A 27976-nucleotide genomic window follows, 5' to 3' on the forward strand; every position below is an offset into this window, starting at 1 on the left:
ATATAGAGGTGTATTTATTCTGAGATAACATGGCACTTAAATGCACTCCATTCAGCTAATTATGTGACTTATGTTATTATGTAACTGATTGCAGCAGCAGCACTAATCTAGGCGTTTTATGGCAAAAGGGATGAATACGTATGCATAAAACTTATGCACTTTTAAATCATTCTGCCAACCCAACAGTAATGTTCCTCCATGTTGCCCGGGTTCCTGTCTGTCCAGCATGCCATATGTTCTTCCCGTGTCCATGTAGATTTCCTCAGGGAGATTCTCCAGTTTCTTTCAACCTTGTAAAATCATGCCAGGTGACTCTAAACTGGTGTCTTATTCAGGGATGTACAGTATTCCTGTCTCACTCCCAGTGCTCCTGGGATAGACTCCATAACTCCAGGGTTACCTTGACCAGGATGATACAGTTGAATGAATGAATGAATGAATGAATGAATGATTTCTTCCACTTTGTTGATGACCATGAAAGAAGTAAAATTCACCCACTTCCTCAACCCCAATCTAACCTCAGTCTAAGTAGTAAAATAAGACCTGAGTTTCACTATCTACTAGTGCATCTCAAAAAATTAGAATACCATGAAAAAGTTCCTTTTTTTCATAATTTAATTCAAAAAGGTAAACTTTCATATATTCTATATTCATTACATGTAAAGTGAAATATTTAAAGCCTTTTTTGTTTTAATTTTGATGATTATGGCTTAGGGGCGGCACGGTGGTGTAGTGGTTAGCGCTGTCACCTCACAGCAAGAAGGTCCGGGTTCGAGCCCCGGGTCCGGCGAGGGCCTTTCTGTGTGGAGTTTGCATGTTCTTCCCGTGTCCGCGTGGGTTTCCTCCGGGTGCTCCGGTTTCCCCCACAGTCCAAAGACATGCAGATTAGGTTAACTGGTGAAATTGACCGTAGGTGTGAGTGTGAATGGTTGTCTGTGTCTGTGTCAGCCCTGTGATGACCTGGCGACTTGTCCAGGGTGTACCCCGCCTTTCGCCCGTAGTCAGCTGGGATAGGCTCCAGCTTGCCTGCGACCCTGTAGAACAGGATAAAGCGGCTAGAGATAATGAGATGAGATGAGATTATGACTTATAGCTCATGAAAATCAGAAATCCAGTATCTCAAATTATTCCCTAAGATCAATCAAAAAAAGGATTTACAATACAGAAATGTCCAACTTCTGAAAAGTATATTCATTTATACACTCAGTACTTGGTTGGGGCTCCTTTACCATGAATTACTGTATCAATGCGGTGTGGCATGAAGGTGATCAGTCTGTGGCACTGCTGAGGTGTTATTGAAGCCCAGGTTGCTTTGATAGCGGCCTTCAGCGTATCTGTATTTTTGGGTTGGGTGTTTCTCATCTTCCTCTTGACAATACTCCATAGATTCTCTATGGGGTTCAGGTCAGGCAAGTTGGCTGGCCAATCAAACACAGTAATATCATGGTCAGCAAACCATTTGGTAGTAGTTTTGGCACTGTGGGTACGTGCTAAGTCCTGCTGGAAAAGGAAATCAGCATCTCCAAAAAGCTCATCAGCAGATGGAAGCATGAAGTGCTCTAAAATCTCCTGGTAGATGGCTGTGTTGACTTTGGACTTGATAAAATACAGTGGACCAACACCAGCAGATGACATGGCACCCCAAATCATCACAGACTGTGGAAACTTCACACTGGGCTTCAAACACCTTGGATTCTGTGCCTCTCCACTCTTCCTCCAGAACCGTGATTTCCAAATTAAATGCAAAATGTACTTTCATCTGAAAAGAGGACTTTGGACCACTGAGCAACAGTCCATTTCTTTCTCTCCTTAGCCCAGAAAAAGTTCCTTCTGACATTGTCTCTGGCTCAAGAGTAGCTTGATATTAGGAATGCGAAAGTTGTATCCCCTTTCTTGAAGATGTCTGTTTGTGATGGGTCTTGATACACTGACACCAGCCTCAGTCCACTCCTTGTGAAGCTCTCCCAAGTTCTTGAATCAACTTTTCTTGACAACCCTCTCAAGACTGCGGCCATCCCTGTTGCTTGTGCACCTTTTCCAGCCACCCTTTTCAGCAATGACCTTTTGTGGCTTACCCTCCTTGTGGAGGGCATCAGTGATCATCTTCTGGACAACAGTCAAGTCAGCAGTCTTCCCCATGATTGTGGTTGTGTGTACCGAGAGATACACTGTGTTCATACTGTTTTACTCAAACTCGAAATTAAATATTCTAATATTTTGAGATGGGTTTTTTTTTGAATGTTTTTGTACTGTATGCCATACTGATTAAAATTAAAATAGAAAAATGCTTGAAACATTTTAGTTTATGTGTAACAAGTCTATAATATATAACATTTTCACTTTCTTAAATAACTGATGGAAAATATTGAACTTTTTCCACAATATTCTAATTTTTTGAGATGCACTAGTATTTGCACTTCACCAAATAATCGAATAAATATTCTTTGCAAATTACCCTTGCTGACCACATGATGGCGATGTGATGTGGAGCACAAGTCAGGGCATCACAGACGGTTGTATTTCAAAAGGATTCCGATTCCATACTTAAGGCACTACATAGGGAGGTGTTTTAACGTCTGTGTATATAGTGCACTTAAATAGACTTTAGGCAGGGATTTGAGACTCGGCCCTAATTGATATCGCGCTCGGCCTGCTCCACTGTGTATTCGTGAGGGGGGAAGCAGTTAGCTGTCTCAGATCGTGTCGTGTTGGAGGTTTTTTTTTTTGCATGTAAACAAAACAGACCGAGAAACGCTTGATAGCTTAACGCTAGCTGTCCAAGTGGGTTTTTCAGACGTGTTTTATGTAGATGCGCTCGCATTGGTACGACCGCACAACACACATCTCCATCAAATGTCAGAAGTTAGTTAACAGTTGACTGGTTAATTAATTGCCTAGAGGAATTATGCAAAGCTATGATATGTAATATAATATAATAAGCTAATTTCAGCTAAGCTATGATATTCTATAATATGATACGCACATAGGCCTTGCACTGAAGTTGAGCGTCTAAACGCGACTTTATATCGAACTGGTCACATTAGCGCCAGGCCCGCACTTCCAGGGCCGTTTCGGATGAGGAAGTGAACTCAAGACAGACAACCCAGGTGACAAACATGCTTATTTCCTGTGATATTTAATTCCTTTTATGCATTTTAAACGTAAATAAGTGTAACATGTACATTTCTATGCTTCCAATTCGGCTTACAATATGCAAGACCGTGTTAGCTACATGGCTAGTTAGCTCGCGCGACACTATAGCTTGCTAGTCTCATAGAAAATTAGCATAGCTGTCACGGCTAGCTAGCTAGCAAGCAAACCCCAACTGTCCGGCTTTCTACTTTAATTAACACTAAGTTTAATTCAGTAAACACATCGTAATAACCAAATATTATTTTAAGTGAATAAATAGCCAGCTAGCTAAAGCTGCATTAGCAGTATGCTAGCGGTTTAGCAAGCTAACATGTCATGACGGGCTGTCGATAACTAGCAAGCTGTGTAACTCTCACTGTATGTTATATTCTCATTAATATTTCACACAACTAATATGCCAGTACATTACAGAGAGAGAGAGGGGTGTGCTAAAGTAGGCATGCTAGCTAGTGTATTAGCGTTAGTGTTCTCACAGGCTGTACGGTTTTGTTGTAAATAATGTGTTAATTCCTGTTTATAAAAAATAAGTGTTAAGTTGTAGGTCTGTGTATTAAACGTTTATTTATCACTCAGGTTTTTGCAATTGACATGACTTTGGCTAGTATTATTTATCATGCTAAGGAGCTAGCACCGGGCAAAACTTGAACAGCAGCTGAAGCCAGGAGAAATTATTTATTTATTTATTTATTTATTTCCCCCTTCACAATTATCGACACCTTAACAATCTTTTGGCCGTTTCAAAAGTAGAAAAGACTTTCAATACGTAAATTGTGCATGAATAATTACTCAAACTTCCACTTGAGGAAAAAAAAATTGATTCCCGATTACTTGGTCTATCAGATCACGTGACACCGTTCCACAATTATGGACCTCCAGATGATTTAATTATTATTATTATTATTATTATTATTATTATTATTATTATCGGTATGGGGTATTAAGTTAACAAAACAGTTTTTATTTAAATTTTGTTGTACATAGATTTATGTTTAGTACAAAATGTTTTTATTAGTGCTGTCAAAAATGTCGCGTTATTAACACGTTAACTTGACTCAATTTTAACGTCGATAATTTTTTTTATCGCGAGATTAACGCTCTGTGACAGGATGCCACGCCCCGCACAGCCAGAGTCCTCTGCCCTCCCCCGAAGAGCCTCGGTGCTCGGCTTAGGTTTCGTTTTCCCATCGGCGGCTCCAGCCCCACTTTGCAGTGGCTGTGACAAGACGTGTTATGCTCTGCAATAAAACAAAACATTGGTACAACCAGTGTTCGAACTATGCCGATATTTTCGGGGGGGGGTCCCTTATTTTCCCTTGGGTGGGGTGCTTGCGCTTGTCTCAGAGCGCGGCTCTCCATCGCGCGCTCACTTCGGATATGCAGATGCTTCCCGTTACACACGATTGCTATGTCAATAAACATCATTTTGCCAATATTTTAGAGACCCCCCCCCCAACATTTCCCAAATCATGTTTTCAAGGGATCTCATGTCTGTTTCAGGGGATCTCGGATCCCCCGAGTACCCCCGTAGTTCGAACGGTGAGTAAGCCCATTCACTTTTTTATGCTGATAAGAGAATTACAATGGTTTTTCATGTGACAAAAATGTGCGATTAAATTGCGATTAATCGCGAGTTAACTATGACAGTCGCGACATTAATCGCGATTAAATATTTTAATCGCTTGACAGCACTAGTTTTTAGATAAATATATGGATGTCAGTGTTTTACGTAAAAGAGGAAGTAATTCTGATGTTTGTAAGCAAATAAACTGATAATGTTTAACCTGTCCAAATCTTTTTGTTCCACTTTCTAAGTATTTTCGTAGATCGCATTTTGTTCAACATTTGTCGTTGTTTGTATTAGGGCTGCACGATATCAGAAAAATATGCGATATTCGATAACATGACTGAATATCTCGATATCGATATGTATCACGATAATTAAATATATACTGTTTTTCTTACCTCTACTCGCCGTTCTGCCCTGTATCTAGCATTTAAAAAAAAACACCCAATGCATCGCTTCCATTCCAACATTATTTTTTATTGGAAAAACATGGCTACACCTGCAATGGTGTCCATCATCTCATCTCATTATCTCTAGCCGCTTTATCCTTCTACAGGGTCGCAGGCAAGCTGGAGCCTATCCCAGCTGACTACGGGCGAAAGGCGGGGTACACCCTGGACAAGTCGCCACGTCATCACAGGGCTGACACATAGACACAGACAACCATTCACACTCACACCTACGGTCAATTTAGAGTCGCCGGCCCCGGGGCTCGAACCCAGGACCTTCTTGCTGTGAGGCGACAGCGCTAACCACTACACCACCGTGCCGCCCCGGTGTCCATCAATCATCTTTAAATCTCTTAATTTTTGTGAGCGCAGCAGAAAATGTCTTAAGTTGAAGTAAACAAAAAACTGAAAACTACATTACATTAACATAAAGCATTCAAAATGGCAATTTCAGCGGCTCCCGGGAGATGAAGGTGAGCGACACAGATTCACCATAAACTCAAACACAATCTGTTAATAACACATGCGGGTGAGAGAGCAGTGGTGTGTGTGAGTGAGCGAGCGAGCAGTAGTGTGTGCGTGTGTGTGTGAGAGAGAGCTTGGTTTTATGTTTTTATGCTGCTGTACAGCAGTGTTTGTCCCAGTGAGCCGCCCCACCACTGTTTTACAGGTACATGCAAAGTACCTGAGTTTGCAGTACGTCATCCCTCCTGAATCCAAAGTACTTCCAAATAGCAGATGTGCATTTTTTTTTTTTGGAAACCAGTTCCTCCTCACACAAGTTTGCCTCACCACACTTGCTACCGCTCCCACCTTCTGCCATCACCACGAGGCTTTTACTTGTTTTGCAATAGGGGGCGGAGTTATCCCGCGGCGCTTGTTGACGTTCAAATGTGATTGGACAGCACAGAAAAATGTGCCTTTTATCGAAATTTAAGTAATTTTTGCGGTATGTGTATCGCAAACTATGATATCACGATAGCGATACTTTTTCGATATATTGTGCAGCCCTAGTTTGTATTAATTTCTAGTTTTGTAGTTTACCAATAAATCTCAACAGGCAACTGACCTCATAACCACATGAAACTCCAGGTCAAAGGTCGCACGTCATTCCTCGAACCAAAATATAAAACGTCTACTGATATTGTAATATGTGGTAGATACTTGCAACAAACTGCAAAAACTATTTTCTGAATGGAATAGAAAAATCTGAATATTTCAAGCATGTAATTTTTTTATATGTTAGGAATTTAATTCTGGTCTAATTCTATTTATTTCAGTAGGATTCCAAATACTCTATAAACATTCCATTCTGTTATGAATCGGGGGAAAAACATAATAAATCACAGCACTTTTTTATTTATTTTTTTAAGGTACTTTACTTCAACAACGTTACACAAAGCTCAAACCATAACAGTTGTAAATGTCACTTAATTCCACAGGGTGTTGATAATGGTGGACACCGGTGAAAGTGATCACTATTATCGACACCAAGTAATTTCTCAAACGTGCGTTTAGATACAAAATGGCGACTGCCAAATGAAAGAGACAGAAACAAAGTAAGGTTTGATAAGGATATGAAATATGGGTGAATTTGATCAGTAAAAACATGTCCATCATCTTTCCACGGTGCTTACCTGCGATGATGACGTTCGGGTTTTCCTTAAATTGCTGATCGTGCTAAAAAAAAAAATTCCATCTCAGGTGAGCCGTGTCTTCAGACGACAAGATCAAAGGGTGAGGCGGGTCTTCCAGTTGATTAATTAACCAGTAATAACTGTTGTAACTGAAACTAACCTTTTTGTAAAAAAAAAAAAAAAAAATTTTTTTTTAAAATTGGTAACTCTGAAAAGGTATCTAATTGTAGCTGCCACTCTATTTCTTTCACGATATAGTGTCAGCTCATTACTGTATTTATGCAAATGAGACTTTGTCTAATTAAATTTGCAGGTATGCATAAATTTGCATGCTTCATCAAAGAAAAAGTATGTAATCTTTTAATGCTGTTAGATTTAAAATAGGTATAACTATTTCACTGTGAATACACTCTTAAGAGAAACTTTTCCAGAAAATATTAATTTAAGGATGTATCGATACGAATGCTACGATCAGGTATCGGTCTAATACCGTGCTCATGTATATTACTACTCGTAACAAAAGGCTCTGATACCAGCATCCGATACCATGATTAATCATGGCGGTCAATGTAAAGCAGAAAATATAATAAGGAGCTGCTACAGCATCTTCCTACAAGACAAATAAACATCTGTATGGCATTTAAGCAGTATTTGTAATGGAGCACGTATGTAATGCTGGCCGAGCAGTATCGGTGAGTGTGGTCATTAAAAATGATGACGTCATGACTTGAACTGCACGCATACAAAAGTGACCTTTTAAGAAAACCTGTTACACATGAGAGCACTTCATTTGTGCAGGTACTGAGACATGCACACTCACAAGACAACCTGCAAGTCACAGTACTTTTTCATGTTTAATGATTACACTCACTGACTCACCCGTACTGCTCGCTGCATTCCGGTCATATGCCATCATGCACTCTGTGAAAGACTGTTTGTGACATAAAAAGGTATCATTGAGTTCCTAGTTTCGAAGAACATACCACAGCATTCTCAGTTTAAATTTCAAAAGCAAGTCCAACAATAATGAACAGTTCAGGAATTTCCTATTCAGAAGAATGCAATGGAGGTGGCACGGTGGTGTAGTGGTTAGCGCTATCGCCTCACAGCAAGAAGGTCCTGGGTTCGAGCCCCGGGGCCGGCGAGGGCCTTTCTGTGCGGAGTTTGCATGTTCTCCCCATGTCCGCGTGGGTTTCCTCCGGGTGCTCCGGTTTCCCCCACAGTCCAAAGACATGCAGGTTAGGTTAACTGGTGACTCTAAATTGACCGTAAGTGTGAATGGTTGTCTGTGTCTATGTGTCAGCCCTGTGATGACCTGGCGACTTGTCCAGGGTGTACCCCGCCTTTCGCCCGTGGTCAGCTGGGATAGGCTCCAGCTTGCCTGCGACCCTGTAGAAGGATAAAGCGGCTAGAGATGAGATGAGAAGAATGCAATGCACTTTGGAATATGAATAAAATTTCATGAATGAAACGTCATTAAGGAAATTAAAATCTTTGGGTCTGATTATAAGGGGTTAAAAACTGATTTTGAGAGAACATAACTTTTCACTGTCTGTTTTATAAAATCAGTTGACGTATATCAGAATGACATGACGTTCATAGATACTCAGGGTTTTTTCTAGAAAAATTTAGTATGAGGGTGCTCACCATGGCGAGGGAGCGAAGCGGGGGGGATGGTGCCGGTTGTCCCCCGCCATGCAAAGCCTTTGAAAAATGCTCCAATGGGACATTCTGAGGCTATCTGAGAGGGAAATTGTAACAAATTGTCTGTCAACATTGAAAAAGAAAAGTAATCTTCTTCTGCCCCGGACAGTCTTTGGCTTTCTTCCGTTTTGTGCCGCGGGATGACATCTTTAAATGCCCAAGTGTCAACAAAAACAACTCGCGAACTACTTCTGTCAAAAGCTCCCGCGCCGGTGGGTGAAAGGTCATTCAGTCTCGAGAAATCTCGCTCTACAAGTCAGCTGACCTTGTATGTAACCCATGTCAAATCTCGCGAGAGCAGCCGCGACAAGTAAACAACTAAACAACATGGCGCCTCAGTCTGGAAAACGCCAATTCGGATTGTTTTTGCACCGTCTGGCGGTGTATCTACTATGAATGGAATATTTTTGGAGCAATTATAACGTATTTGATGATCAGACACATTGTCACGTAGTGTTGCTGGGATGTTTTCACGGAGTCGGTAAGGGGGCGCACGCCGAGTGTAAGAGGGCGCAGCGCCCCTGTTCCCCCGTTTAGACGAAAGCCTGGATACTGTATACCTGGAAGCACGTGAAACATATCTCTCAGCTTTATATGTAATAAATAATATATGGTTGCATAAAGATATGTATGAAGTTTATCTTTGAGTGGTGAATGAACATATTCACGAGTGAATGAAGCAAACGAGTGAAAATATTTTCAACACGACAAAAACTTCATATCTTGGTCCCACTGTGTAATGTTCTTTATATTATATGGAAACATCCACACACACCCCACACATACTTTTTAATCAAAAGAATTTTAATTTTGAACCGGTTTGCCATTTTGACAACGCGCGTCTAGTCATCAGGAAAACACTGGGAGTGACGTCATCAGAGTGAAATATCGGGAATTATTATACATACAGGACACTTTTTTCGATGGAATAAAAACACGTATTGTGTTCCCTTCTAGCAGGTTTATTGATAGCATGCAATATTGTTAGCATATCGCTTATCCTCTGTGTATTACGCCACTCTCCCCAATGGAGAATGAGCATGCAATATTGCACGTTGTCAAGACAACACGACATCACAAGTCAGAGACATAAAACTTCCGTGCTAGCAAGCGACTGTGAGAAGTTGTAAACAAACATGGCCGCCAAGTTTGTTTCATTAAAAACAGAAGATTTTGAGAGAATTTTGGCTGCCAGCTCGCTCCATTGTGTGTAGCTGTCAATGTTGATTTTAAAAGTTACTAAGTAAATTATACACGGGAAAAAAATAATGTTGTTCTGCTTGACTGCATTAGCATTGGCCTTCGCTAACACTACACCAGCTGGAAGGTAATTAGACTGCCGCGCTAACAGCACCAAGTCGTGAGTAAGCTAGTGTTGGCCTTTGCTAATGCTACTGCTACACTAGCTGGAAGGTAACTGGACTGCCGCGCTAACAGTACTGAGTCGCGGGTAAGCTAGCATTGGCTTTCGAGAATTCTGATATGAAGTGTGTATGTATAATAATAATAATAATAATATTAGCTGGCTTTTTTTCGTGGTCTATCGCAGGGCTCGAAATTAACTTTTTTTCTTTGTGTCCCCCAGTGGTCCCGAATTCTGTGTTGTATTGTCCCGAATGGAAGCAATAGTGTCCCCATTTTTTTCCTCTCTGAAATAACCAGTGGTTAATATTATCATATGAAGTTACTATTATATTTGTAACTATGCGATTTTGAACCCTTTATATCATTTTTACAATAAGTCACAAGACACAAGCGACACGTCCTATACATCATCTACTTCAAAATTACAGTTATTGCATTTTCAGTTTATTAAACTTTGGCGATCTCACTGTATGAATAGATACCCGTTTATTTAAAGGGGCCAACTAGCTCATTCAGAAAATGTTTCAACTCACTACATCTGCAGTACACTTTAGTTGAAAATAAGACCCCTTTTATGTTCATTTCATCTACTTATACCTTGAATATCTGTTGGCACTTATAAGGCCAACTTATAATTTTCACCATTACCGTTATCCATAGCCCTGTGATGACCTGGCGACTTGTCCAGGGTGTACCCCGCCTTTCGCCCGTAGTCAGCTGGGATAGGCTCCAGCTTGCCTGCGACCCTGTAGAACAGGATAAAGCGGCTACAGATAATGAGATGAGACCGTTATCCATTTTATGAACTTTCGCTGCCGAAACGTGGGTGCAAATGTTAGCAACATCAACATAGTGCCAGGTCCGAGCCTAGTTGTGCTGCTGACTGACTAAACTTTCTGAACTAGAAAGACACCAAGAAAACTCACTTATTCTGTTGAACGGTATCTTCCGTCAATATCATCCACATCATTCCTGTTGTATTTTATAACGTGTCTAACGGTGTTCATTAAGTTCATTCAGTTGCTAGCGTTGCCTGCAGACCAGGCGATGACACTTTGGATCCTGAAGGTCCCGGAGACGTTATGTCTGGGCTTTCAGTTTCTTCCCCGCGGTCGGTCCGCTTCAACCACTTCAGCATTTTTGTTCTGGCAAGAGTCAGCGCAGTGTGTGCGGTAGCAATTCCATTCCAAGTCCATATAATGCGGACTCCGGCCGAAGATTCTAGAACAGAATGCGCTGCTCTGTAGCCTACGGATGCAGGTGCATCGAAAGTGTAGCTACTATGTATTTTTCGCTGTTAACGTTTTAAAATTAAAATTGACAAATTAGGTGAATGTCTACGTATGTGTTACGGCTTTGTAAATAATATTAATGTAGAACTTTTTTTTCTAGATCTGTTTTTTTCCATTGTCCCGGGATTGTCCCAGATATAATAATTTTGTGTCCCGATGACATTTTTTATGGTCCCCGGGACGTCGGGACACCGTTAGTTTCGAGCGCTGGTCTATCGGGTATATTCCATTCAGCTACTCGTCTTCAACTCGTTCAGTATCCTGCTAGCTGGATGGAATATATCTGATATACCACTCAATGCCAGCCAATATTATTGAAATATGTCACTCAGATCTGCGATGTATTTTGTATGAAAAATACGAATCTTTCAGCATGAGAACATAAATTTCATCGCTTCAAGACAACGTGATTTTATTATATTGACACATTCACAAACCAAAAAAAACCCCCTAAATTTATATATAAATAAATATGAATAAAAAATATGAACAACGTGATTGTGAAGGCTTTTTAAGTTTCAGAAAATGTGACTGTCTCGGGGGAGAAAAACTGCATTTTTTTTTTTTAGTTTTGGCACTCGATATTTTATTTCTGCAGTTTAAAATAAAACATACAAGTATAGATGCAATTAATTAAAAAAATGTAAAAATGATTAATGTGACTAAAATTGTCATTTCTCTCTGTAGTGTCTGGCCTTAAGATTAAGCATTACACGTTTTAAATAAAAGTATACATATTTGAAGTTACTTTAATTATGTTGTGTTGAAGCAAATCTTTACATATGTGCTCCCTGTATGTAGGAGAAAGGAACCCATTTTATGGGCAAATCCTCTTTCCTGAACTCCTGGGGCAAAATCTGAGCAGTGATCATGGGTATGTACTCGTTTCTTCATACTTTCTCCATTATTTTTCAGTTATTGCCAGATGATTTTTTTTTTTTTTTAAATGGTGGTTTTTCTCCCAACAGACGAACAGGAGGTTTTGAACTCGATCATGCAGGACCTGGCTGAACTGCAACGCTCCAGCCGGTCAGCCATGCCTGATCTGGGAAAACCCAAAGCCTCGTCCCCCAAGAACCAGGTCTGTGGTTTTTGGCCAGTTGTTGTTTACTGAACACAGCCCCAAATAATTTCAACACATTTTGGGAAGTTCTAGATGATCATATAACCATTTGTGGCTGTTCTGCACCCATGCAAGGCAGTCATAAGGGAAGTATTTACATACCCTGTAATTAGTTAAGGCTAAAACGAAGGAAGCGATGGAATGAAAAGTATTGTTATTCAGCTGGATAATTTAATGGTGCTTTCTTCCTTACAGAATGACGTTCGGGTGAAGTTTGAGTACAGAGGAGAGAAGAGGTATTGACTTCATCTTATAAAGAGTACTTACTCACAATTTGCTAGTGGTGTGTCATTCATACGTCCTCTGAAAAGACATTCCGAGAACGTTGGGAAGTTAAGCGTGATTTAAATGCCCTCATTAAAAAAAGCGTGCTTATTGAGAGAGGGAAAATGTGTGCACATACTGTATCACATGCACAAGACTCTGATATGACACTTTAAAAGGAAAAACGGTTTATTTTTAAGCGGTATGCCAGTATATTTGTTTATTTCGATTTTACACTAGTGAATAATAACAGTCCGCTGATTTATCCTCGGTGTCGAGTTTATATCGTTACCCGGTTGAAGATTTCATGATGGCTGCAAGTGACTAATGTGAGGTAGTCTTAAAAGACAGCGTGAAACAGAAATTGGCTTTATTTTCCTTCCAGAACACGATGTATTTCCAAGTCAAAAAGCAGTTTTGTGTCGACGGAGCTTTGGTTTTATTCATCAAAATTTGTTCGGCTTGTGAAAAGTCAGCTTTCTAAAATGCGCGTGATAAACTCGCCTCTTTCTGCAGTCATTCGGTTGACGGAATAAGAATACTACTTTGTTCTGTGAGCAAAAGATTTGTTTTTCCTGCGAACCAGCTGGTCATTTTCCTATTTATTTCAGTCAACAAAGACTAGATAGTCCTGTTGTCTTTTGCATTGCTGTCACTGCCAATTGGTATGTAGGTCATTTTTGTCTGCCGTCTTTGTTAGTGATGTAAAGAAAGATGCTTCAAGAGCAAAAATGACTTATTCGTAGGTAATCGAAGTTCCAGCTTACTATCAGAAGACGTAAAGTTCCCTAACTACCTCCTACAAGGTCCTTTATTACAATCTAGGAGTACATCTACTCGTACACTGTTTACATTTGTAATTATATACTGGTTTACCTCTGTCTGTCCGTCCATATCTCCGTCTGTCCAAAACATCTTTTTTTTTTTTCCCCTCTCTCAGCAACCACAAATCATAGCCACTTGGTACCAAACTTCAGCTTTGGGTTCTATACCGTGTATACCATTTTCAGGTCTGTCGCACATCAACTTCCTGGTTACAGACTGAATGTATTTATGAAGCATATTGGGTGGATTTTGATGTCATTTCAAAACGACAGTTTACCAGGATGCCATTTGAAATCCCTGGGGAGAACACTGCTCTTTACATATGGCCCTTTTCCACTACCCTTTTTCAGCTCACTTCAGCCCGACACGGCTCGCGTTTCGACTATCTAAGAACAGCACGACTCAGCTCGCTTCAGCCCTGCTCAGCCCCCAAAACTCGCACGGTTTTGGAGTGGGGCTGAAGCGAGCCAAACCGAGCTGAGTGAGGCTAGGGGCGTGAGCAGACACTCCCCTGTGCACTGATTGGTGAGGAGGAGTGTCCTCACATGCCCACACACGCCCCGCGAGCACGCTGGGATCTGTAAACACCGTAAACCCGGAAGAAGAAGAATTACGAATGACGAGAATTATGAAGCCTTATGCGCCTCGCCTCATCTATACGCTCTTGCCAGTATCTGTTGGCGTTGTCAACAAGCCACAGCACCAAGACCAGCAACACTAACGACTCCATGTCCTCCATGTGTATTGTTTACTATCCGGGTCGTGAGACTACCGCTTAAAAGATCACTGATGTCACTGTTTGCGCCGCCTAACGACATCACCTGACGTCCACCCACTTTCGCTAACTCCACCCAATGTGTCCACCCACTTCCAGCCAGCACGGTTCAGCGCGGTTGTAGTCGAAATGCAACGCCAACAGCCCCACTCAGCATGGCTCAGCCCAACTCAGCCGCGTTGGTAGTGGAAAAGCGGCATTAGTTGTTTCAGGGTTCGTTATTTGTTGAAGTCAACGTTCATAAGTAGTGTCCTATTCCTTCGATTGCTTGCATTCTGATATAAGCGAGAGCGGGGGGAATACGTAAGCTCGCATTTGGTCTTGTATATTCCGGTTTACGCCAATATTTTACTCATTTATTTCTATTCATTTTTTGTTAATAATACATCGGTATGGTTCTAGGAGATTTTTACTCTTCTAGCTGTTGACACACCTGTACTGATTATTCACTGTTCATATTTCCTCTTTTTAGATGTCTTGGAACCTTGGAGAGAACAAAAATGTGTAGTCTATGAGTCCTTAAGGACCACGTTAGGGAATGCTGATGTACAGTGTATCGAATTGTTTAATGTTCTGTATTTGCGATGCGAGTATGTTAAAACGTTGCATCATTGTTGTGCGCACACGCATGAACATACTATATACAGGTTATGTGATCTACTTTTCTGTGTGGCGTTTCAGGATCCTGCAGTTTCCTCGACCTCTCAGGTTGGACGATCTGAGTGCCAAAGCTAAAGTGGCGTTTGGTCAAACGATGGACCTGCACTACACCAATAACGAGGTATCAGTGTGCATGTGTGCATCAGACCTCTCATCTGCTTTGTTGCTCCGTGTACAGAAATCATTATTACAGTATCGGAGATGTCCACAAGCGCCGGCGACTGGCTGTTTTCTCCGCCTAGACAGGCGGTCTGCGCCGGCTACTTGATCCCAGAAAAAAATAAAAACTTGCCTTTCAATGTTCAAGTGATTTTTATATCATCTCCGCTGCCCATAATTTGCCTCAAATCCAATTATTTCACCACGAAATTGTCTCCGATTCGGGTCTGGCACGACCGGAAGCGACGCCATATTTGTTGATCGGTTCTCGTGCTCTGATTGGCTGAGCGGGACCTCATGACCACGCCGTAGCATATGTAGTTATGTTACAGAGCCAGGCAGCGTACTACAGAGGGTAACTGAAAAAGCCAAGAACACGTACATCTGGAGGGAATTTTCAGACATATTTTACAAGTGTTTTGCAGAGAAATGGTTAGTAATTTATTACCTGAGAATGCACCAGAAGGCATGTAAATTTCAAAATTTTCTTTGGGGGGCATGCCCACAGATCCCCCTAGCATTAGCGCGCCATGGCGGCTTCATCGCTGCAAATTCCAGAGTCACCGACTTTTTTTTGTTTGTTTGTTTGTTTGTTTAAAGCCGGCTTCTTCAGATTTTCTGGTGAACCCTGCAGTGTTCTGCATGATTAGAGCATAATGCGAAATCATTTTCAATGGAATAATGATTATTTTGCTATGCAGCTTTTACTGAAATTAATCAGAAACAAACTGGAAGGTATAATAATTTTCCTCTTTTCTGTTTCACCCCTTTTATCCTTTCACTTTCTTTTTTCTGTCTCCTTCTTTGCACTGTGTATGTTCTCTCTCTCTCTCTCCCTGCACTCTGCAGCTGGTGATTCCTCTGCGCACCCAGGATGATCTGGATAAAGCCGTTGAGCTGCTGGATCGCTCCGTCCACATGAAGAGTCTCAAGATACTGCTGGTGCTTCCAGCATCTTCTCAGGTCAGTCCGAGTTCATATAAAACTACTACTTAAAAATTCTCGGTGTCTTAAAACTCTCATCTGCACAATCGGTTCTTGTTAAATAAGGATAGTTAACGGAGTTCCAAGCAGTCCATTAGGTCTCTGTATAAACTTAAGCATCTCTACAGCTTGGTCTGGATATACAGTGGAAGTTGTAAATATTAAAAATGAAGAGCTCTTTTCCAAAACGCGATAAACGCCAAATTAAAAAAAAACGAGTTTGTCGCGCTATTCTGCTGTGTACTGAGCCTATTCACTGCTCCATTAATGTTTCATGCCAAATCGCTATATTTCCTTGTTTATACGTGCTGCAAATTGTAGTTTCTCTCTAAAACACGATAGGCGCTACACCTGTTTTTTGGCAGAGTGCGACATTTCCTCTAGACCAATCAGAGTTCAGTCAGCGTTCTACACTATCCCACATGGCGGCGCCCTGAAGCGAGGAGTTTTGTTTGCTTGTGTAGCTTCTTGAGCACAAATAACTTTTGCAAATGGTGGTTGTGAATACTTTTTGATGGTTCTGAAGAACTTGAGACCTACACCAGGTGGTAGAAGACGTCGTTTAAACAAAGATCACCATGAACGAGAGCAAACTAAGAAAATTCGCTATTCTGGTGGCGGGCTGATTATTATTTAATTAGTGGTTTTGTCATGCTATTTAAGGTGGCAGGTTGAATGGATTGCATTTAAAAAGTTGAACTAACTGTCCATTTGTTATTTAGTTAGTTTTCTGTGGTAGACAGTCTTAAAACGTAAGATTAAACATAAGTGTTTATGTAATTTATTTGATTTTATTATAAATTGTATGATGAAAGTTCCTGATATTATATATCTACAGCATGTTCTCTTGTTTTCAAACAGGGATCCCAGCAGTAATTGAAAAAAATAGAGGAATGTAAGAAACTATCACCGGGCAGCACGGTGGTGTAGGCTAGTGGTTAGCGCTGTCGCCTCACAGCAAGAAGGTCCGGGTTCGAGCCCCGTGGCCGGCGAAGGCCTTTCTGTGCAGAGTTTGCATGTTCTCCCCGTGTCCGCGTGGGTTTCCTCCGGGTGCTCCGGTTTCCCCCACAGTCCAAAGACATGCAGGTTAGGTTAACTGGTGACTCTAAATTGAGCGTAGGTGTGAATGTGAGTGTGAATGGTTGTCTGTGTCTATGTGTCAGCCCTGTGATGACCTGGCGACTTGTCCAGGGTGTACCCCGCCTTTCGCCCGTAGTCAGCTGGGATAGGCTCCAGCTTGCCTGCAACCCTGTAGAAGGATAAAGCGGCTAGAGATAATGAGATGAGATGAGAAACTATCAGCAGGGGTCAAGGGGGCTGCCTGAAGCTGTTGAGATTTTAACATTTAAAGATGCTATAGAACACATTTTTTACATAGATTTAATACAGAAAAGCAACAGAATTTAACAATAATGTGTATCTATTTGATGCCATATTTTGTAATCAATGACATAAGTGGCAAAAAAAATTATAAAAATTAGACGAAAATGTAGCTTTGAAGAATATACTTGCCTAAATATTCCGCTGATTTTGTTATAACAATAGTATCCATAGTTCATCTCATTTGTTTATTTTTTTTGTTTCAAGTTAATGTCAAAACTAGTCTAATATAAGCCACATTCATTTTTCAAAAATCATGAATATGAGCAGAAATCAATGATTCAGTAATATTAGATATATACATATGTACAGCAAATACTGGAGATATTTGATTTAAACCTCTCTTTTTGAAAGGTTTCACTGCAAAGGAATTTAATGCTCTTTTCTGGGGTGCATTCTGTCTTTCCTCCAGTTTTCTCTGCTTTTGTTTCTCTGATCTTTCCTTCTGCTTTTCTGATGTTCCTGCAGTGCTCTGAATTAAGTTCAACGCATTAGAAACAAAAGCACGAACGGAGTTAAAACATGTTTTCTAGCAAATGGGCGCAGCCATATTGTTTTCTTGTTCTATCGCGTACAGTCTCGCGGTCAGTATTGCCAGATACTCCTGACGTTTTCCAGCCCAAAATATGTTCAAAACCCGCCAAAATGCACTTGAAACCCCCCAACTGGGCGGAGAACCGCGCAATCTGGCAACACTGCTCGCGGTATTTACATCAATTTAACCTCCGAGTGTTCCCGAACGTCAACGAGAACAAACGAAGCCGACGAAAACATCGCTAAACAAGCAAACCAAATCAGAACGTATTCTGCTGGTCATTTTACTTATCCATATTTTTAATGGATATACAAGAGATTTAAAAAAAAAACACTTTCGCTAGAAAATAGCGGAATTCCACTAAATAGCGGACGTCTGGGATCCCTGTTAAAAACAGACAGAAAAAATTAATGGATTTATAGCATTTTGAAAAAAAATATATAATAAACGTTGGATTTATAATCAATAACGTTGTTAGATTTGTCAATTATTGTTGAAAATGTTCAGACTGAACCAACTATCTATTATAACTGGATAAATTAAATATTTGCAAAATTTATGGGTCTGGGTAAATAAATGTCATTTTTCTGAAAACAGTCAAAATGGATTCATAGCGTTTTGGAAAAGAGCGCTACAAATAGTATTCAGAGTTGTTTCCAGATAACTTGGGTTTGCAGTGTAGGACATATCCTTTAGATCTTTTAACTGACGTGTAAAAACACCATTTATTCTCACTAATGTACATGATCACCTATGGAAATGGAAACCGATATCGGTATGCTCCATCTGTTTTTAATTCTCATGGTCATAATTCTTTTTTGTGGGATTGTTTGCTTACTTGATCAGAACTCCCTCTCCGGTATGAATATGTTGCTGACTCACGAGCATCTGGACAACACGGACAGGAAGAACATGCTGGCCCTGATAGGTCAGTGCCAAGTGTCTAATCCGTCGTTTTAATATTCATGCTTTCTTTTGCTTTTAATAAAGTGATGTCTGAAATCATGTACGGTTAAATGACCTGATTGAATGACTTAATCTGTATGGAAAATTATAGCTTCGGTCTGCTAAACGATTGCAGTCAAGCTATGACTCTGTCTGTCACTATAAAGTTTGCTGGCTGAATGTTCTCGATGTGAATTAAGATAGATAAATTTGCCTTACTTGACTCCAAATGTTTTTCTGTTTTACACTCTTGAGCATTTTGAAGATTCCTTTCTTTCAGTGATGAGATTGAACTGAGTTAAAACGGATACAAACTACGGTTTCTGTGCAGGATCTCAATCGACAGACCGCAGCTCTCCTCCTCCAGGCTACATCCCTGATGCTCTGCAGCAGGTGGCCAGAAACGGCTCGTTCACCAGCATCAACAGCGAGGGAGAGTTCATACCTGAGAGCATGGACCAGGTGATGATGCATTTCTTGGCTTCTTGAATATAAAACAAGCTTTAGCACCTGTTGGGAAATAGCTGTGACACCTGAGGTGTTTGCATGGATAGATGCTGGATCCACTGTCCATGAGCAGCCCGGAGAATTCAGCCTCAGGCAGTTGTCCTTCATTGGATAGCCCTCTCGACAGGTATGTTTAAAAAACACACGCCCAATTTTAAGATGGGGGGGCCTATGAATGACTCCATTTTTCTCATCTCGTAGTGATAGTTATCCTAAATCCCGCATGCCCCGAGCTCAGAGTTACCCAGACAACCATCAGGACTTTCCAGGTAAGCTTCTGCAAACCAAAAAAAAATCACTTAACAGAATTCTTGTGTTGGATCTGTTTTAACCTATTTATAAGAGAGGAATAATTTAAAGTCTCCCTGTTTCAGAATGTGACATTCCAGTGTTTGAGAAGTCAGGGAAAGGCGGTACATATCCACGGAGGTACCCAATCCCCTTTGGTCTGCAGGACTACAGTGATGGTGAGGGAACATTTTCCTTACTTTAATGGAAATAATGTTAACATTGCGATCATTATGGCTATTCAGTGCTCAAAAAACCTCATGTCTGATTGTCCGAGACGACTAAAGTCTGTGCAAAGACGAGTAAAACTTTAATGGTGATCGGACAACAAAATTTAGTGCTGCCAACCTAAGCAGCAGAGGCGCTAAGAGCGCAGGGAACCAGTCGAAAGTAGCCCGTCTCGTTTCACAGGAAATGCATTAAAAAGTTTGATTCATCAACACAATATATAAAAGTACAAAAAATATTTTGAGGAAATCATTCAAATTTCCTTGTTTTTGGTTATAGTTCGTCGAAGCATGAGTGTGTTCGAATGTACACTACCAGGGTTTTTTCTAGAAAAATTTAGTATGAGGGCGCTCATCATGGCGAGGGAGCGAAGCGGGGGGGGATGGTGCCGGTTGTCCCCCCCCCGCCGTGCAAAGCCTTTGAAAAATGCTCCAATGGGACATTCTGAGTATCTGAGAGGGAAATTGTAACAAATTGTCCGTCAACATTGAAAAAGAAAGAAGTAATCTTCTTCTGCCCTGGACAGTCTTTGGCTTTCTTCCGCTTCGTGCCGCGGGATGACATCTTTAAATGCCCAAGTGTCAACAAAAACAACTCGCGAACTACTTCTGTCAAAAGCTCCCGCGCCGGTGGGTGAAAGGTCATTCAGTCTCGAGAAATCTTGCTCTACAAGTCAGCTGACCTTGTATGTAACCCATGTCAAATCTCACGAGAGCAGCCGCGACAAGTAAACAACTAAACAACATGGCGCCTCAGTCTGGAAAACACCAATTCGGATTGTTTTTGCACCGTCTGGCGGTGTATCTACTATGATTGGAATATTTTTGGAGCAATTATAACGTATTTGATGATCAGACACATTGTCACGTAGTGTTGCTGGGATGTTTTCACGGAGTCGGTAAGGGGGCGCACGCCGAGTGTAAGAGGGCGCAGCACCCCTGTTCCCCCATTTAGACGAAAGCCTGACTACCGTTCAAAAGTTTGGGGTCACCCAGACAATTTTGTGTTTTCCATGAAAAGTCACACTTTTATTTACCACCATAAGTTGCAAAATGAATAGAAAATATAGTCGAGACATTTTTCTGGCCATTTTGAGCATTTAATCGACCCCACAAATGTGATGCTCCAGAAACTCAATCTGCTCAAAGGAAGGTCAGTTTTATAGCTTCTCTAAAGAGCTCAACTGTTTTCAGCTGTGCTAACATGATTGTACAAGGGTTTTCCAATCATCCATTAGCCTTCTGAGGCAATGAGCAAACACATTGTACCATTAGAACACTGGAGTGAGAGTTGCTGGAAATGGGCCTCTATACACCTATGGAGATATTGCACCAAAAACCACACATTTGCAGCTAGAATAGTCATTTACCACATTAGCAATGTATAGAGTGGATTTCTGATTAGTTTAAAGTGATCTTCATTGAAAAGAACAGTGCTTTTCTTTCAAAAATAAGGACATTTCAAAGTGACCCCAAACTTTTGAACGGTAGTGTATTGGAAAAGCTCTGCTCAGAGGGGTCCACGTAATGATGCAATTATACCAATTGGCTAAGGGCGACAAGGGGTCAAGGACATCATGTGCCAGCAGCGCGGTTGAAGCGGGCAGGTGTGAAACTTGGAACTTTTATATCATGATTGTAGTTCATAATAAACAATATCACTGAATAATGTTCCTTACCTCTAAACCTGTGTGTGTGTGTAAAACTTTTTTTTTTTTTTGATGGTTTCAAATATTTCATAATGATATTTTTATTTTTTAAATATTTATCAACATACCACCATTGTGGCACAGGAGCCTGTGATTGATAGACAGCCGACAAAGGGTGTCTCCCATTGGTTGTAAATCGTGACACAAAAATCGTAAACGCATACGGGACCCGCTGATTGACTGTTCACATACTGAAGCCAAGTGGAGATGTCCGGTGTCTGTTCCTGTTGTCTGAAGAAAACTACAGCTAAAAAAGCTTTACTACCGGATTACTTGGACAATCTTAGTCAGAAAGAAGCGCAGAATAGATATACGCGGAAATTAGAGTTTATTAGCGGGTCTGATCCGTACAGAATTCCTCGAAATGACTGGAGTGACGGTGTAGATTTGTGGCCGAGCGTTAGCATTAGCTACAGGTTGGAATATACCTTCTTTTTCCTCAAAGTCCCGACACGGAAGAACAGTTTAAAAAAAAAACTACAAAAGCAAGAAAACCTTCTTTGTGTAAAGACTTTTTTTTTCCCCGACATCAGCTTTTGGGGACAGGATGTTGCAAAAGCCAAAGCATTTCCTCTCAAAGGGCTCTGATCTAAACTGTGGGCTAGATGGTATCCCTGCCCCTCCATGTCTCATCAACCCCAAGGACATGTAGTTACACAGCTATCTGCGCTCAATCATTTATACAGTGATGCTTATTATTGTTAAAACAATATCTGAATTGTTTGTAAAATAACAAAATATCTTGCTCTAGACTTTCAAACAATATTGTAAGATTTTATTTTAATTTTATCTAATAGTGGATGGTACAGTAATTACAAACACTAACAGGATCAGCACATTCCAATGTTCAGTTCCCTTTTCATTTATTCTCGATTCAAAGGCACAGCTGAGTCGCACAGGTTGATCAATGTGTAACGGACAGTAACAATTTTATCCAAAGTAGTTTTTCCTGCCCGAGTCGATTTTATTTCAATTACACACCCGTGCAGCTGTCGTAAAGTTCAGTGTGTTTGTGTAGAAGTCTCTTGAACTGTAGGTTCATTTCTTTTTTTTTTTAAATATATTTTTTTGGGCTTTTTTCACCTTTTTATTATTGGATAGGACAGTGTAGAGACAGGAAATGAGCGGGAGAGAGAGACGGGGAGGGATTGGGAAATGACCTCGGGCCGGAATCGAACCCTGGTCCCCTGATTTATGGTATGGCGCCTTATCCACCTGAGCCATGACGCCTGTTGCGAGCTTAGTCTGGCCAGGCAAGCTATCTACAGCTCTTCCAAGCTCCCGAAAAATCGGGAACCAATCAACTTTGAGCATCTCCAACGGCCCTGGGTAGAGGCGTGTTCAAGGCACTGACGTAGTAGAACTGCGACCGGAAGCCATAGATTGTTTACAGAATCTATGCCGGAAGCGCTTCATTCACGAATGCTGTATTGAAAGCATTCAACGGGAAGTTCTCATTGAAAACGGAGCAAAGAGCAGCCCTGGAGGTATTTATTGAAAGGAAGGACGTTTTCACCTTGCTTCCGACTGGCTTCGGTAAGAGTTTAATAATAGGATGTCTATGGTTTAATCTACCAGTTAGCCCCGTCGCGTCACATACGTCAGAGGAAAGAGTGATGTGATTGGTTTAAGCTTCGTCACAGCCTTTTCTGGCTTCGACCAGTAGCAAACTGAGGCATTTCAGGGAGGCGGGTCAACCACGGGCTCTGGGAAACGGTTGGGCTTAATATCTTGGCCAGACCAATAGCTCGTAGAGCTTTGCAGTCGCGTTAGCCAGACTAGTCCACCATGCTTTCTGTATTTAACCATTTATGAGAGAGAAAGCATTAGGAGCTTCATATTGACTAGTAATCATCTCATCTCATCTCATTATCTCTAGCCGCTTTATCCTTCTACAGGGTCGGAGGCAAGCTGGAGCCTATCCCAGCTGACTACGGGCGAAAGGCGGGGTACACCCTGGACAAGTCGCCAGGTTATCACAGGGCTGACACATAGACACAGACAACCATTCACACTCACATTCACACCTACGGTCAATTTAGAGTCACCAGTTAACCTAACCTGCATGTCTTTGGACTGTGGGGGAAACCGGAGCACCCGGAGGAAACCCACGCGGACACGGGGAGAACATGCAAACTCCACACAGAAAGGCCCTCGCCGGCCACGGGGCTCGAACCCAGGACCTTCTTGCTGTGAGGCGACAGCGCTAACCACTACACCACCGTGCCGCCCGACTAGTAATCAACTTGAAAAAAATTAATTATTCCATAAAAATCGTATTGCAGCCAAGGCCTACCCTGCTCCCACGTTTGCTTATAAGTCCTTTGTTGTTTCTCCTCTTCAGACCGAGGTCGCTTTGTCCCCATCTCTGGCGGTTTCTGTACACCTTTCAGAAAATTCCACATCGCAATGTAGCTTTGGCAGATGTAGATGTAAACAACAACAAAAACACGTGTTTAAATGGGCGATAATGTGGCCACATCTATTGAATTTGATAACGTGATGTGGCAGCAGGGGCGTGGCCAAGCGTCGGTCTCTGAATGGAGGGCGGAGTCAGGGAAGGTAAGTGGTGGAATCATTGCACCTGATGGGGATTAACCTGTGTTTGTGTATCTTCCCCAGTGACCGCGCCCTTTAAAAGGAGAGGAGAGCAGAGAAAGGGAGCTCTCTCTCCCCAACCAGAAGACGTGTGTGTGTGTGTGTGTGTGTGTGTGTGTGTGTGCGCGTGCGTGCGTGCGTGCACGCACGCGGCTGGGAAGTGATAAAAGGCTGAAAAGCTAGCAATAAATAGCTCATTGAGAACTCAGTTCTGGCCTGCTGTGCTTCTGTGCTCCACCCACCTGGTTCAATACTACATGTGATTATGGCGATATTCAACGAGATGCGTTATATGCATGCGCAGTAGTGAAAAAACCGACAGCCTGACTCATACACGATATGATTCGGAATTCTTTGGTATTTTCCGTCCTGCTGATAAACACATCGATTAACACAGACACGGCATGCGCTTAATATGTGGCGGCTTTAGTTGACGGCGTGTCTGAATCTTCGCTTCATATATATTTTTTTATTTTCATCTCGCCAGCCGGGCTGGCTAGTGACAGGAATTACCTGCCAAATGAAAAATTAAGTCGCCTCGGGTGACCGGACCACCGCGAATTTCGAGCCCTGTTGCATCCATCATGTGTATGTAATTTTAAGACATTTACAACGAATCTGTGTGATTGTTGTAGCTCTGAGCCATCACTGGCTCTGATAAAAGTTGGAATGAAATCGAGATTTGAAACTGAAACTGTGGGATCTTATTTAAGTTTCTGAATGGTTCGTAGTGTCTTAAGAGACGTTCGATGAACAGCACATAATGAGCTGCTTAAGAAGTGCATAGATATTGAATAAACATTACACCAATCATTTCTGTTGGTCCATGAGTGTCTGTAAAGTCGTATTTCTATCTTCCTCGCTATAGGCCGCAAGACTTTTCCACGAGCACGGCGAACACAGGGCCACGGATTCCGCTCACCTATGAGTTTCAGCCCGACGGACCAGAGCCCGAGCACCAGCAGCGGCAGCAGCATCTTCTCACCGGAGCTGGAAGAGCCGGGTCGTCGCCGCCGTGGCAGTGACATCGAGCCCAACCCCAGCACCAACCCAACACTCTCCGTCATGGACATCAGCCCACCCAGTCGCTGTAAGTTTAATGAATTTAAAAATTCCCTAGTTAAAGAAATGAAAAATTTTCGTTCTCATTTATGCAGATTGTTATTCGTCACAGACACGCAAGCCTTGTGCGATATTGTGTTGATTGATAATGCAGATACAGACATGATAGATGAAACATGGACATTTCTCTCTGTACGTACGTGCGTGTGTGTAGCTCCTCGTGCCCCCACAAACTGGCGCCTGGGAAAGCTGCTGGGTCAGGGAGGATTTGGTCGCGTCTTCCTCTGTTATGATGCTGACACGGGCAGAGAACTCGCCGTCAAACAGGTCCAGTTCGACCCGGACAGCCCAGAGACCAGCAAGGTTAGAGATGAGCACGTTTGCATGATGCAGTGTTTGTAATTTCTATGAGGAGTAATGGGCTGGCATGAGTACAAGTATTCACTGCTTAACAATCTGTGAAAACCAGCTTCACAGTGAAGCATGGTGGTGATAGCATCATGTTGAGAGTTACACTTGGCTCCCAGGGTTGCTTCTCTGGCTAATCCCCATCTTAACCTGGTCACTGACCAGTCGTTACCTTTGAATATTATGGGATATTTTGTCAATCCATAGCATATAATCCCAATTAATTCCGTCATAATTTCGGTTCCATGTTAGAACACGGCAAAATGTGGAGAAGTTCACAGGGCGGAAGCCGCTCGATGTGTATGTGTATTTATACGCTACCTTATGCTAATTTGTCTTGTATATGGATCGTGTTGGTGTTTTTACATGTTAAGGAGGTGAGTGCGTTGGAGTGCGAGATCCAACTCCTGAAGAATCTTTTTCATGAACGTATCGTCCAGTACTACGGCTGCCTGCGGGACACGCATGAAAGAACTCTCTCGATCTTCATGGAGTACATGCCTGGGGTAAAACACCACGTCTTTTACACCATCTGAAGCTTGACCTGGTTAAATAATGTCCTCCGAAATGTCATGTTTGTGTTTTTGTTTCCTCAGGGATCAATTAAAGACCAACTCAAGTCTTATGGCGCACTGACAGAAAATGTCACGCGCAAATACACAAGGCAGATCTTGGAAGGAGTGTGTTATCTGCACAGCAACATGATTGTACACAGAGATATCAAAGGTGAGAATGGAATGCACAAGTCAGACAGCAGGCTGCAACTAGTTTTCAACTACTTGCATCTACCTGTGATGATAAAATCGCAGGTAGACGCAAGACTGGTCTTGCATCGACGCAAGACGACGCAGATAATGGCAGAGGGTAGGGCTGAACGATCTATCGTTTTCGACCGAAAATCGCGATCTCAGACAACACGATTTTGGGATCGTCAAAGCCGCGGTTTTTCTCAGTGCTCCTAAACTGACCCATGTTTTGTCTCGTCAATAAATTGTCCTCATTTTTTACACTCCAGACAAAAAAATTACGTTCAGGAAAGCCTTGTGGCACCCAGTGTGAAAGAATTTTGTGAATATCTCCTTCCGTTTTCGTGTAAATCCCCGTTGTTTGGAGGGAGCGCTGTGAGGAAAAAGTGCGCTTTCTTTGTCTCTGTGTCTGAGTGCGCGGGTGGGGGAGGGGCTGCTCGCTCACTCTCACACACACAGGAGGGAAGGGCCCTGCAATAGCGACTGCTACGCGCACTGCATCACTCTTATTTCCCACAGGGGAATTGTTTGCTCTAGTTATAATTTATAATGCTTATGTACATTCTTTTACAAAAGTGCAATATTTTGATGCTGCTGAGCCACTGATCAACCTTTTTTTTATGTCTGATATGTTGTAGATGGGAAAAGTAAAAGAAGCAAAAGTTTACTTAAGAAAGATGGCTCTCTCTTTATTTTTATTTTAAGTTATTATAACTTGTTCCTCAGGCACTCAATGTTAATAAACAGGCCTGCATTTGAAATCTGTTGACCTCAGTTTTCATTCTTGCATTAGCTTTATGGAATTCATTATATTAATTAATTTGCACTGAAACTTGATTTAAAGAAAAAAAATCGTGGTTGAAATCGAAATCGCAATATCTGCCAGAAAAATCGCAATTCAAATTTTTTCTTAAAATCGTTCAGCCCTAGCAGAGGGTCTTTAGTAGAGGCAGGTTGACGCAAGTGGATCACGATCCGTTTGCATTTCAGCTGCGATTCACTTCCAATCGGTGCAAATACTGTAGCTGGCGGTCGTGCAACGCTTGAGCAACCAATCGCAGGTTGACGCAGGGGAAGACAAGTCTTTAGAGATGGCTGCGATGCATCGCAGGTAGATGCAGACTGCACCTGCAGATAGTTTACAGCAACCTGCGAGCAGTCTTATGGCCATATACAGTAGGGGTGGGTATTGCCAAGGACCTCACGATACGATGCGCATCACGATACTTGAGTCACGATACGATACTGCGATATATTGCGATATTCTACATAGTTCACTGAAAAATGTAAACGCATTATGCATCTTAAAATCCGAGTTGTATGTACATCAGATGATAGTGATAATTCATGGGACAAACTGAGTCAAAACAATGTAATTCTAATTATCCATGCCATTTTATTGTAACTATACAAGCGCAAGTTACAACATATTTGCAGGAACAACACACTGTCTGGAACACATTGAAAAGTGCAGTGGGCATCTTAGTCTCCCTGAGCACAATTATGAAACAAAGTGCAGTGTGGGTCAGTGTCCACACACTGAAACTGAATTGAAACCTCAGTGAATCACGTTTCTTCTGAACTTTGAGTAAATACTCAAAATAAAATGCAGTGTCA

The 27976-nt window shown here is 41.7% G+C and overlaps 1 protein-coding gene across 2 annotated transcripts in view; it reads left to right on the forward strand.

Annotated features, from left to right (window-relative positions):
- The first annotated feature begins 2641 nt into the window (after nt 1–2641).
- The window catches only part of map3k2 (mitogen-activated protein kinase kinase kinase 2), a 37332-nt gene continuing 11997 nt past the window's right edge, over nt 2642–27976 (forward strand). The window contains exons 1-16 of one of the 2 annotated variants that reach the window (XM_060918779.1): nt 2642–3107; nt 4651–4689; nt 11966–12038; nt 12133–12245; nt 12483–12523; nt 14833–14932; nt 15820–15933; nt 18716–18797; nt 19146–19276; nt 19369–19448; nt 19523–19590; nt 19696–19788; nt 25012–25233; nt 25420–25568; nt 25988–26119; nt 26210–26339. In XM_060918779.1, coding sequence (XP_060774762.1) covers nt 12035–12038; nt 12133–12245; nt 12483–12523; nt 14833–14932; nt 15820–15933; nt 18716–18797; nt 19146–19276; nt 19369–19448; nt 19523–19590; nt 19696–19788; nt 25012–25233; nt 25420–25568; nt 25988–26119; nt 26210–26339 — 1459 coding nt within the window. In that variant the 5' untranslated portion in view covers nt 2642–3107; nt 4651–4689; nt 11966–12034. The remainder of the gene's footprint in view (nt 3108–4650; nt 4690–11965; nt 12039–12132; nt 12246–12482; nt 12524–14832; nt 14933–15819; nt 15934–18715; nt 18798–19145; nt 19277–19368; nt 19449–19522; nt 19591–19695; nt 19789–25011; nt 25234–25419; nt 25569–25987; nt 26120–26209; nt 26340–27976) is intronic. The other variant, XM_060918778.1, reaches the window with a different exon arrangement.

The sequence above is a fragment of the Neoarius graeffei genome, chromosome 4 (assembly GCF_027579695.1).
Source record: "Neoarius graeffei isolate fNeoGra1 chromosome 4, fNeoGra1.pri, whole genome shotgun sequence".
Taxonomy (NCBI): domain Eukaryota; kingdom Metazoa; phylum Chordata; class Actinopteri; order Siluriformes; family Ariidae; genus Neoarius; species Neoarius graeffei.